This window comes from Priapulus caudatus, unplaced genomic scaffold, assembly GCF_000485595.1.
Source record: "Priapulus caudatus unplaced genomic scaffold, Priapulus_caudatus-5.0.1 Scaffold1838, whole genome shotgun sequence".
NCBI classification, from domain to species: Eukaryota; Metazoa; Priapulida; class Priapulimorpha; order Priapulimorphida; family Priapulidae; genus Priapulus; species Priapulus caudatus.
The window spans coordinates 32,636-46,065 of NW_014578899.1; the positions used below are offsets into that span (position 1 = coordinate 32,636).

General features: G+C 44.5%; 1 protein-coding gene across 1 annotated transcript in view; it reads right to left on the reverse strand.

Moving 5' to 3' along the window:
* Positions 1-13,430, reverse strand: part of LOC106817718 (ornithine decarboxylase-like) — a 46,542-nt gene that overhangs the window by 32,480 nt on the left and 632 nt on the right. Inside the window, exons 2-3 of the mRNA XM_014822407.1 lie at positions 13,116-13,257; positions 8,741-8,990 (exon numbers count right to left, since the gene is read on the reverse strand). Coding sequence (XP_014677893.1) covers positions 8,741-8,990; positions 13,116-13,257 — 392 coding nt within the window. The remainder of the gene's footprint in view (positions 1-8,740; positions 8,991-13,115; positions 13,258-13,430) is intronic.

The window sequence follows — 13,430 nt, forward strand, 5'->3', positions numbered from 1 at the left end:
CCGGTGGCAGTAAGATGTATTGGCTGGGCTATACAGGTAGCTGGAGGAGTGGGATTGGTGTAAGATAGGTGTAACCCGGTGGGGGTAGAGTCAGGTCAGTAAGAGATGTGAGTTCAGACCCGGGGGTAAGCGTGGTAGGAGTCGGGGTGAGTACAGACGGATACTGGTGAGTGAACGTGCGTAGCATGGGGAGCGAGTCAGCGGTAGTAAGAATAGGTGTATCGTCGGTAGTGGGTGGACTAGGTGAGTCAGCCCGGGTAGTAAGAGGTCTAGGGGGTAGTCAAGGTAGTGGGGTAGGAGTGCAGGTAGTAGCACGAGAGTAGTCGAGGGTGGGGGTAGGGAGTCAGGTGTAGAGATAGGGGTAGAGTAAACGTCGGTGGGGTAGGAGTGCATGTTAGTGAAGAGATAGGGAGTACGGCGTGTAGGGTTAGGAGTCAGGTAGTAAGACGATGGAGGTAGTTAGAGGAGGTAGTAAAGTAGAGTAGGGCGTAGGAGATGAGGTATGTGAGGATATGTCGGCAGCTCGGTCAGTAGTATCGGGATTGAGTAGTGAACAGATATGTAGTATAAAGGTTGTATCGTAGAGTTAGTAGTAATGCCAGCGGTGATAGGTGGAGGTAGCGTAGGTAGAGTAGTAGTAGGTATCAGTGTGTAATACAAAGGAACAGTTAATATTAAAAGGATATGTAGTATGGAGGTATGGCAATAGAAGTAGATAGTAAGATAGATTTGAATGCGGGTAGTGGTACGAGACACGCGCTGTGCACGCATGCAGGGAACGTACGCTTGTATACGACGACAATTCAACCAACACCACTACAGCCAGCTCACCAGAAGCGGACGCGGGTACAGCGCTTGACCTTGAACCAGCTCCAAGGGCTCGGTTGTCGAGGTCATGGGCATGGCGACGTGCCGCTCGCGTGCGTACGTCACGGTGCGACGCCATCTTGCACGACCTGCCCGAGAGACAATGCGTGGGCGGGGCAGGGACGGCAGTCCCCGTGAGAGAGAACGGGAGGAGATCTCTGCTTACCTGGAGCGGCGAAGCTGTGGAACGCAAGGGTCAGTCGAGTAGCGCGGTCGGGGCGTGGCGGTTAGTTGTGTTTAATGAGTACTGGCCGTTACACTTCACCGCGCTAGCGGCACAGGAGAAACATTTTACTAGCGAGAGAAGTGGACAAGGAGGAGGGGGAGGGGAGGGCGTAGGAGGGAGGGAGGGGAGGGGTGGAAGAGAGAGGGGGAGAGGAGAAGAGGAGGAGGATCACTTGGGGAGCTGGCAGGAGAAGCGTAATGAGCGCAGTGACGTGGGCCTTTGGTGTCTACAGTCAGCCGGCCTGCGCCCACGGGAACGGAAAGATTTACGTGGTTGGGAGAGGAAGGGGGTGGGGGGGGAGGACGGGCGAGGGGGAGGCAACGGAGAAGGGCTAGGAGGGGGTCAGGAATATGGAGGAGTCAGCGAGGATGAAGTGAGGAGGAGAGAGCCGGGGGATAGCGAGGAGGGAGGAGGCAGGAGAGGCGGTGTAGGAGGTGGGAGTTCGACTCAGTACTCGCGGGCTAGGATTGGTCCTCTTGGGGGTGTTCATACGGGTCACCGCCTGAGCACACTTAGAATACGTAGAATATTCGTTTTATGATGGAGAGGAAGGCCCGCGGCGGGGCCCGGGGAGGGCTCGGGGTGGCCTGCGGTGGGGAGTGAGGGAACGGTGCAGGAGGGAGCGACGGAGGAGCGGGGCGAGAAGCGGATGGTAGAAAGGAGGCGGAGGGAGGGCAGACCCGCCTGGTGGGCCAGCCGAGGAGCGATGGCGGCTAGGAATTGGCCGCAGGCGATGCGTGTTTGGTGTTTGTTCCGGTGCACATGGAGAGAATAGATTGTAGGGGAGGCGAGAGATAGTGTCCGAAAATGGAGGGTGAGAAGCGGGGTGAGGAGATGAGGACATGGAGGCGAGCACGAAGAGGCCGGGGAGGTGAGGGGGAGGAGGGCGATCCACGGTCTCAACAGACACGGCGGTGACCAGTGTATAGAGATTCGTAGCCATGTTAAATCGCGGCGGACAGCTGATATGATTACATCTAGGGCAATGACGGCCAGCCGTTGCGGAAAAAGCCGTCATTACGACACCTCACGCGGGGCTTGCTTAATTTGTTGGAAGTACGATTATTTATGGTTAATTTTTCCATTACTTTTTACCTCCCCCCCCAATTCTTTCCGGAGACCCACTGTGAGTAAGGACTTGTATGAGTCTTGTCTGCTATAGGAGGAGAGTCTGCGCTAGCTCCGGAAGGTCGCGCCGCGATCTCTCACCTCCTCTGCTTTACCCGACGGAGGGCTCGCTTCGCTCGCGGCCGACATTTTCCCTCGCCGTCCTGCCTCTCTGTTAATGTTTCCACTTAGCTAGCCTTAGTACGCCGTACCAACTGCTCTCTCTCTAGATCGCGCGTGCTCGACAAAATGCGATCCTAGTAAACGCCGCCGACCTCAAGCGCGGTGCCGTGAGGTTGAGTTTGGAGGCTTGGCGGAAGTGGCGGGCGCGCGGACGCCGGCTCAGGTGTGAATGGAGCTGCGCTCACGGATCTAGGAGTCCCTGAGACGTCGACAGCAGTGGATAGATGACTCGCAAGTAGTGATATCTCTGTACATCACTCGTGCTTTGTTCTGGCATATGGGATATCTCTGGTGCTTTATCTAGGTACGGTCCGACTGCGTGTTGTTTTGCTACATCACGTGGTGCGTTATGGGTGATATGTCAGTCGTGCGGTGATCCATGTACCAGTCACTGCTGCTTCTTTGTACATCACTCGTTGTTTATTGTACTCACTCGGGTGCTGTTATTGGTACATTCACTCGGGTTTATTGTGACTCATCGGTGCTTTATTTTGATCACTCGTTGCTCGAGTTGTCGGCACGTCACTCGCCGTGCTTCCCTTATTGTAACGTCACTCGTGCTTTGTTGGCGCTCCACGGTGGCATTCGGGGCTTTCTTGTACATGAACTCGTCTTTATTGTACATCACTTCGTGCTTCAGTGTAATCACTCGTGCTTGTATTGTACATCACTCGTGCTTTTATTGGGAGACATCCTCGGCGATGCTGTTGGTTGTACATCACCGTCGGTGCTTTTAGATGTTACTCATCGTGCTTTCGGTTGTCACGTCATCGGGTGCTTATATTGTGATATCACTCGTGCATTATTGTACATACTCGTGCTTGATTGTGACATCACTCGTGCTTTATTGTACTACACTCGTCTTTATGTGATGACATCACGTCGATGCTTTGATCTGCCCACATCGACGTGCGGTGCTGCTATTGGTAACATCGGAGCTCGGTGTCTTCCACTTGTTACGGAGCGATGCGCGTGGCCTTTAGTTGTAGCGGGGGCGTGGGCGGTGGCCTTGTATTGTACATCGTGGCTTTACCTTGTACATCACTCGTGCGAGGGGGTTTTTGTTATAGTCACTCGTGCTTGTATGTGTACATAACTCGCTGCTTTATTGTATGCACTCGTGCGTTTATTGTACGGATCACTGCGTGCTGTATTGTAATCCACTCGTGCGTTATTGTACATGCCTCGTGCTTTATTGTAATACTCTGTTTTCTGTGTGACATCACTCGGTGCTTTATTGCTAACATCACTCGGTTGCTTATATTGTATCGCACTCGGTGCTTTATTGTCATCACTACGTGGCTTTATTGCTACATCCACTGTGCATTTATTGTGACGATTCACTGCTGCTGTTTTGTACAGTCACTGCGGTGCTGTATTGTAGCCGTCACTCGGCGTGCGTTAGTGGTACATCCTCGCGAAGTGCTTGTATTGACATAACTCGTGCTTTATTGTACAATGCACTCGGTGCCCTGTATTGTACCGATAGCTCGTGCCGCTTTATTGTACTCACTGTGCTTTTTGTAATACTGTGTTTTATTGATACATCATCGTGCTTTATGTGTACATCTTCGGTGCTTTTGTGTACATCCTCGTGCATTATTGATTATCACTCTTGACCGTTTTTGTATCACAATCGTAGTCTTACTATTGTATTTCACTTCGTTCTTTGATTGGTCACCCTTCGTGGCTTGTGATTCTATGTATGATATTATCCTTTTACGATTAGTATATTCGTCCGTTCTGGAAAGGGTTATTTTGGATTTGATTTGATTGGATCGTTTTAATTATCTGGGAACCAAGAAATACTAGATGACTTTAAAAGATTTGGAAGTGCGATTTTATTTAACTGAGAACTGGAAAGTGACACATATCTTTTAACTGGGAGAACAGGATATGGACCCCTCATTTTTGGACTCCCCCAGCGGTTTTAATAACAGATGTGGAGATATCCAGGGAGGGTTTACGTATCTCAACCGCATCTCTTACTAACTCAGCATGTAAGCGTTCTACCTCTGTACTCTAGAATAAATTTGAGCCTAATTCTGAAAACAACGCATCTCGACATAAAATTTACCCTCACGCCACAGCCAAACGAGCGCATTCTATCATGGCGTGATTTTTTATGTAGATTTCCGACTCGGCGACTGTTATGACGTCGTTCCGAAGTTCCAAATAAGCTTAATTTAATAATTTATTATAATTAATGATTAATGTAATCGTGGAATGATCTTCAGTTCCCTCGGCAAGCGAGGAAATGTTTCCTCTCCTTCGATCAGCCCAGCGTCCAACTCACTGCATGCATGCATGCCGATGCATCTATTAACCGAATCTAGAGATACGAACGAAACTGTAAACTCACCGGATTCAGTCGTGCAGGTGTTCCGAAGGCAGTCGTCATCACCTGACGGCACGCGACGAATGACACGCGACAAACTAGCTCCAGCAGACGACATCACAGATGCGACACCCTCGACACACAGAGAAACAACGGAATTCTGAGCGAGAGAAAGAGCGAGAAAGAGCGCGCGCGAGAGAGAGATGGATATATATATATACTCGACGACAAAATGCTCGTCCTAGTAGACGACAGACAGAATCTCAACGCTCGTGCCCCGGGCTATAAAAGATTTCAGCGAAAGTGCAGTCAGTGACAGAACTAATGTACTTTCGCAAAATTGAGGTTAATCTGAACATAGTTAGTAGAGGGAGTATCCCTCTACGAACTATGATCTGAAGAGACAGGATCCCGCTCGACACACGAACAAAGTCTGTCCACGGAGAATAGCGAGAGTGAACAACGTCCATAGTGAAGAGAGAGAGCGGTAGAGCGAGAGAGAGAGCGAGAACACATAGAGAGAGAGAGGAGAGAGAGAGAAAGAGGAAGAGAGAAGAGAGAAAGAGGTAGAGAGCGAGGAAGTGAGAAAGAGAGAGAGAGAGAGAGAGAGAGAGAAAGAGATAGAGAGAAAGAGGTAGAGAGCGAGGAAGGGAGAAAGAGAGAGAGAGAGAGAAAGTGAGAAGGAGAGAGAGAGAAAGCTCGTCATCGCGTATACATTTTCTTCGTGTCCATGTACGATATATAACCTTCTTATACGCAGCCATCCGTGCGATATGCCAGGGGCCACGATGCCAGAATCAAAATCCATGCCAGAGTCCTACAGGTAGTCTTACCGTTTTAGACTTTTTCTCGTGGACGGCTAACAGAATTTTCTGTCGTCAAGTTATGAGGAGGAAATTTGGTAGGATTTTTCGTCATCGTAACTTTACGATGCGTTTCTGTCTACGATCTAAGATTAATGTTAGGACTAATTTTCTTTCCGAAATCGGGCCGCTGGCTGCTTGTGTGTTTACCTTACCGTTTTGCTGTTTGTGATGACGCGCCGTATGACGTCACGGGTTGCCTTCGACATCTCCAGCCCCCTCATGCTGCTGCTACTGGCGACGTCAGATGTCCCTGTTACAGCGACTACAGAATTGTCAACCCATCGAATGTCACGAAATAAATTTGTCATAAATTGTCGTGATCAATGTTAGTGATCAATAACCGCATGAGCGGGGAGGGAAGGGGAAAGGGTTATTTTGGATTTGATTTGATTGGATCGTTTTAATTATCTGGGAACCAAGAAATACCAGATGACTTTAAAAGATGTGTGAAGTGCGATTTTATTTAATTGAGAACTGGAAAGTGACACATATCTTTTAACTGGGAGAACAGGATATGGACCCCTAATTTTTGGACACTCCGAGCGGTTTTAATAACAGATGTGGAGATATCCAGGGAGATATCTCGTTATTTTACGTATCTCAACCGCATCTCTTACTAACTCAGCATGTAAGCGTTCTACCTCTGTACTCTAGAATAAATTTAAGCCTAATTCTGAAAATAACGCATCTCGACATAAATCTTACCCTCTCGCCACAGCCAAACGAGCGCATTCTATCATGGCGTGATTTTTTATGTAGATTTCCGACTCGGTGACTGTTATGACCGAAGTTCCAAATAAGCTTAATTGAATAATTTATTATAATTAATAATTAATGTAATCGGGGAATGATTAGTTCAGTTCCCTCGGCAAGCGAGGAAATGTTTCCTCTCCTTCGATCAGCCCAGCGTCCAACTCACTGCATGCATGCATGCCGATGCATCGAACCGAATCTAGAGATACGAACAGAACTGTAAACTCACCGGATTCAGTCGTGCAGGTGTTCCGAAGGCAGTCGTCATCACCTGACGGCACGCGACGAATGACACGCGACAAACTAGCTCCAGCAGACGACATCACAGATGCGACACCTTCGACACACAGAGGAACAACGGAATTGTGGGCGAGAGAAAGAGCGAGAAAGAGCGCGCGCGAAAGAGAGATGGATATATATATATACTCGACGACAAAATGCTCGTCCTAGTAGACGACAGACAGAACATCAACGCTCGTGCCCCGAGTTGAGCTCAAGGTCACCGATTGCCGCAGGGGGAGGGAGTACGTGACCTTGAAACGCGACAAGCCTTTAGCGAGGCTAGAAGTAGTGCGTTATTGTACATCACTCGTGCTTTATAAAAGCTGATCACGTTTGAAACAATACTTGTCGTATACTTGTTGCTGCATATATGGTATACTATTTATGTACATATAGATGGAGAGAGAGATAAAACATTGGTTAAATACAGTCGTGAAACACATGTGAACGCATAACTGACCTAGTAGCTATGTCCGGTGTTAGGGGGAGGGGATGTCGTTATCTCACCACTCGTCAGTTGTATATTATTTAAATGTTTTTTTAATGTTTAATGTTGTTTAAATGTTTTTTATTATTCCTCTTACCAAACTGATTATAATCCATTCAAAATCGCCTATCGGTTATCAAGTGTTTGTCAAGCACTCCACGAGCCCAAAAATCTCGATTAATATCTCTTGGGCACCCACCCTTGTCCGCAAAAACGAGCGCGCATGTTTTTTAGGGATATTTTTGCTCTTGCTTCTACAAAGGGTATGTTTGAGTGCGCATGATTGTATACGTGGAATACGGTCTGTTGTAAGGTTGCACAAATAATTAATATTTTTTGTGTATATACTTATATATAGGGTATTACATAATATACATGAATAGATCATGTATTTCGAACTTCATTACGAAATAATAAAACGAGGTATGGGTTTATTCATTCATAAATTACAAAATTGTTATCTATATCACGCGTGGATTTAACAGATTATGTATATAATTATTACGTGACGGGCAGGAATAGTTACGTATCGTACAGTCCTGTTATTGTTTGTGTCGTTATAAGTTATAATTCACGTCGTTTGCATCTATACGCAAAACACTGAAACATTTAGACTGAAAACTGCAAAAATATAACCATGCACTAAGCACCATGCTCGCACGTAGGATAGATATAGATCTCAACGTAAAAGCGGACACGAAACATCACTATGGAAGTTGTTCACTCTCGCTATTCTCCGTGGACAGACTTTGTTCGTGTGGTCGGGCGGGATCCTGTCTCTTCAAATCATAGTTCGTAGAGGGATACTCTCTCTACTAACTATGTTCAGATTAACCTCAATTTTGCGAAAGTACATTAGTTCTGTCACTGACTGCACTTTCGCTAAAATCTTTTATAGGCGATTGCATCGAAAAGTATTTTTACCAGCCAATCGGATTTCCAGAACACAACGGCAAACAAGACAAATAGCTTGTGTTCACAAATAATAGGTGAAAGAGAGTATCGAAACATTAAAACCTTGGTAGTAAATAGATTTCGTATTTATTTAGCATTATATTTTATTGAAACGCTCCAAGTGCCTGTAGTCTACAGCAGCTGCTGTAAACAAACACATCTTTCCCGCAGGCGTGATTTTTTCCCCTAGGATAATCAAGAACATAGGGCTCTAGTGAGCGCTGCCATTGGTTGATACAAATCACGTAAGGAGTCAGGTAGTAAGAGATAGGTAGTAAGGTAGTGGTAGGAGTCAGGTAGTAAAAGATAGGTAGTTAGAAGGAAGTAGTAAAGTAGAAGTAGTAAGAGATAGGTAATGAGAGATATGTAGTAAGGTAGTAGTATGTGATAGATAGTAACAAATATGTAGTAATAAGGTAGTATGTAGGTAGGTAGTAATAGCCAGGTAGTAATAGGTAGGAGGTAGGTAGTAGAGTAGTAGTAGGTATCAGTTTGTAATAAAAGTAACAGTAACTGATAAAAGATATGTAGTATGAGGTAGGCAATAAGAAGTAGATAGTAAGAGATAGATTGTGAGAGGTAGTGGTACATACACGCGCACGTGCACGCATGCACGCGAACGTACGCTTGTATACACACACACATACACACACACAAACACACACACAGCAGCTCACCTAGCGGCCGGGTACAGCCGCTTGACCTTGACCAGCTCCAGCTCGTTGTCGAAGGTCATCATGGCGACGTGCCGCTCGGCGGCGTACGTCACGTGCGACGCCATCTTGCACGGATGCGCGAAGACAATGCGGTCGGGGCAGACGCCGTGAGAGAGAACGGAGGAGATCTCCTGCTTACTGGCGCAGTCGAAGCTTGAACCAAGGTCAGCGAGTAGACGCAGGACGCTGGGGGTGGCGTTACACTTCACCGCTACGACACAGGAGAAACATTTATATAGGAGAGAAGATAGAGAGAGAGAGGAAGAGAGCGAGAGAGCGCGCAAGTTGGCGACAAGCCAGCGCGAAATATATGACGACAATCTATGGAAAGCCATCACCTTCAAAAATCATTTTCAAACATTTCAAGTACACAATTTCAAATCAATTTTAAACATTTCAAATTAAGTAATAAAAATACAAATTACTTTATATTGTTCGAGAAATTTAAATTCAAAATTTAAAATCAATTCACAGAATAACAAATCAATTTATTAACTTGCAAATTAATTCACCACTTTCCAAAATAATTGCCTGATGTACAAATTCCTTCACATCATTGTAAAAATTCATTTTCTAAATGTACAATTTATTTTAAAAACAACAAACCAATTTACTAACTTGCAATTGAATTGAGAACATGTTGCATAAACTCACAAAAGTTCAAATCTTGCGACAAATGTATAGCTTAAATTAGAAATTAACCATACAGCTTTCAAAACATATATAAAAGTTTACAATCTAAGAGCTCATTTAACAATCAATTTATCAACTTTCAATCTATTCAAGACTTCTGAAATCACTTACTGACGTTTACAATTTGCCGCCCACTCTGTTGTTTCCGGTCCATGTGCAAAACTATTAAGGAAACTTTGAATCAATTCATAGGACTTGCAATCTATTCACTACACTTTCCGAACCAGCCAACTACAAACCAAACTTCAAATCAATTCATTCTAAAAGTGCCCGGATGCTTCAGCTCGGATGGATACGCTATTGGAGCTTTCGAGGATCCGATTTTTACCACCCTGCGGGAAGCGTGGTACTGGTTACTTTGGTAGTAAATAGATTTCGTATTTATTTAGCATTATATTTTATTGAAACGCTCCAAGTGCCTGTGGTCTACAGCAGCTGCTGTAAACAAACACATCTTTCCCGCAGGCGTGATTTTTTTTCCTAGGATAATCAAGAACATAGGGCTCTAGTGAGCGCTGCCATTGGTTGAGCTTGTTTCGTCGCTCAATGACGTCACAGTGTGGTAATATTCATGGCACATCCATAATTAATAATCCTATTAATCCTGAATAGCCGAACGCATAGAGCATGAACGTCAGGGCTGAAAGGTCGTTGGATCGAACATATAAATACTGTTTTCTGTATTTTTCCATCTTTATTTCATTTAACAATTTTTTTCCAATTAACGCAAATATTCACATGATTTATTTACAACAATTTAATAACAACAATTAATTTTTTTTTTTTAATAGGGTTAGGGTGACAATGCACCATAAAACAGGAGTTTGAGGCATGTGATTTGTATCAACCAATGGCAGCGCTCACGCAGCGCTCGCTAGAGACCTATGTGCTTGATTATCCTAAGAAAAAAAATCGCGCCTGCGGGAAAGATGTGTTTGTTTACAGCAGCTGCTGTAGACTACAGGCACTTGGAGCGTTTCAATAAAATACAATGCTAAATAAATACGAAATCTATTTACTAACAAAGTCTTAATATACTCTTATTCTTATAATTCTTATAATTCTTAATAAAACTTAATAATTCTTATTAAAGTTATAATGTTTCTATACTCTCTTTCACCTATTATTGCCGACAATTTCCTGCAAATGCTGTCTAAATGCTCATCTGCAACAAACGCTGGCTGCCGCCATGGCTGCCGCTGCACACTGACACATAAATATATATGCGTTCATAGAATTGGCAATTCCTGTGAGCCGATTAAGAGGTGGCTGTGCCAAATCATTACAGGGCTTTGGAACTTTTAAGTATAGTAAGCTCCCACCTCGTCAAAAAAGTTGCTAAACAACTAAAGTGGACTTCTTAACAGCATCAATGACGACCACCTTATAAACCAAATGCGTATTCAATTTGTTCTTTGTCAAACTTACCAATTTATCTCCACGGGTACGCCTACTATATGTGCCCTGTAGAGGTTCGAGACTTGGTCGGTGTCCGTCAGCGAAGTTGAATATTGAAGGAACGCAATCGGTTTTTTTTTATTTTGACCACAGAAACTGCATTGAACACAAGGTGTTTGTCTTGTTTGCCGTTGCGTTCTGGAAATCCGATTGGCTGGTAAAAAATACTTTTCGATGCAATCGGCTATAAAAGATTTTAGCGAAAGTGCAGTCAGTGACAGAACTAATGTACTTTCGCAAATTTGAGGTTAATCTAAACATAGTTAGTAGAGGGAGTCTCCCTCTACGAACTATAATCTGAAGAGACAGGATCCCGCCTGACACACGAACATGTCGGGTGTTAGGGGGACGGGGTGCCGTTATCTCACCACTCGTCAGTTGTATATTATTTCAATGTTTTTTTTAATGTTTAATGTTGTTTAAATGTTTTTTTATTATTCCTCTTACCAAACTGATTATAATCGATTCAAAATTGCCTATCGGTTATCAAGTGTTTGTCAAGCACTCCACGAGCCCAAAAATCTCGATCAATATCACTTGGGCACCCACCCTTGTCTGCAAAACGAGCGCGCATGTTCTTTAGGGATATTTTTGCTCTTGGTTCTACAAAGGGTATGTTTGAGTGCGCATGATTGTATACGTGGAATACGGTCTGTTGTAAGGTTGCACAAATATATCTTGTGTGTATATACTTATATATAGTGTATTACATAATATATACATGAATAGATCATGTATTTCGATAACTTCATTACGAAATAATAAAACGAGGTATGGGTTTATTCATTCATAAATTATAAAATTGTTATCTAGATCATGCGTGCATTTAACAGATTATGTATATAATTATACTACGTGACGGGCAGGAATAGTTACGTATCGTACAGTCTTGTTATCGTTTGTGTCGTTATAAGTTATAATTCACGTCGTGTGCATCTATACGCAAAACACTGAAACAGTTAGACTGAAAACTGCAAAGATATAACCATGCACCAAGCACCATGCTCGCACGTAGGATAGATATAGATCTCAAGGTAAAAGCGGACACGAAACATCACTATGGCCGTTGTTCACTCTCGCTATTCTCCGTGGACAGACTTTGTTCGTGTGTCGGGCGGGATCCTGTCTCTTCAGATCATAGTTCGTAGAGGGAGACTCCCTCTACTAACTATGTTCAGATTAACGTCAATTTTGCGAAAGTACATTAGTTCTGTCACTGACTGCACTTTCGCTAAAATCTTTTATAGCCGATTGCATCGAAAAGTATTTTTACCAGCCAATCGGATTTCCAGAACGCAAATGTAAACGCTTAAATGTAAACAAGTACTTACACATACGAGTCGTTTAATAGCAAAGGTTTGTTTACTTTTTGCTCAGTCTAGCGTCAACGTCTCAACGAATACGTATAGCTCTAGTACTAGCCCTTAGCTCCTTCCAGTCCTGCGACGGAGCGAAGGGCTACTCTATAGTACGAGTACGTATAGTAGTATGTAGTATCGTAGTATGTAGTATTACGAGAACCTAGACCCTCTCATAACTTAAGACATTACACATTTACACAACTTAAGAAAATAACACATTTACACAAATAATTGTAATTATAGTAATATTATATTTTATATTAGTGAGTAAAATGTGTGTTTTTCATAGAAAATACATCAGAAAACTTACTAATCTGCCGATCATAAACTAAAACTTTTCTGGTGTTGATGTATTTTCGGGTGTTGCTATCCCCCGGGCGTGGTGGGATGGTCACGTGATACAGTTGACGTATACTTCAAAACTTAACAGTAACCATAACCATAACTCCAACACAAACACTAACACTAAATATCTATATATCGGATCTCTATATATAGGGGTGTCATCCACAAAAATTAATCTATGGTGTGGGGACAGATATCATGATGCAAATACCCTAACCCTAACGCTAACCCTAACCCTAACCCTAACGCGAACCCTAATCCTAACTCTAACCCTAACTCTAACCCTGATCCTAACCCTAATCCTAACACTAGTGCTGCCACGTTGCGGTACTGTCCCTCCACGCCCGGGGATAGCCTTTCCCTCGCGTATCTGCTGACTGCACCAAAATTCTGTTACTGACGTTGTGTCTAGGAGGCGCTTCAGTGGCTGTTTAGGAATAATGTCGCTACTGCCCTGACGCACAGAGGGGTAACCCTACCGCGCTCGTGCTGCGGGGACGTATGTCTACTGCTGCTCTGGCACACGTAGGGTTCCTCCCCCTCCTCCCTCCGGCCCATGCTGCGTGGGCCCTGCTGCTGCTGCGCTGGCACGCGGAAGGTACCACTCTGTCGCTTGCTTGCCTTGACCAAAAACCACGATTTGTTGGCACTGTCGATAGAGATGCCTGAATCACCCGCTGATTATTATATAGCACTACTTTTTTTAAATTGTCTAAGAGGCTTCCCAGGTACCCCCTGTGGTGTTCGCTGGTACCCCCATGAAGTACTAGTACCCCCGGTTGGGAACCAGGGGC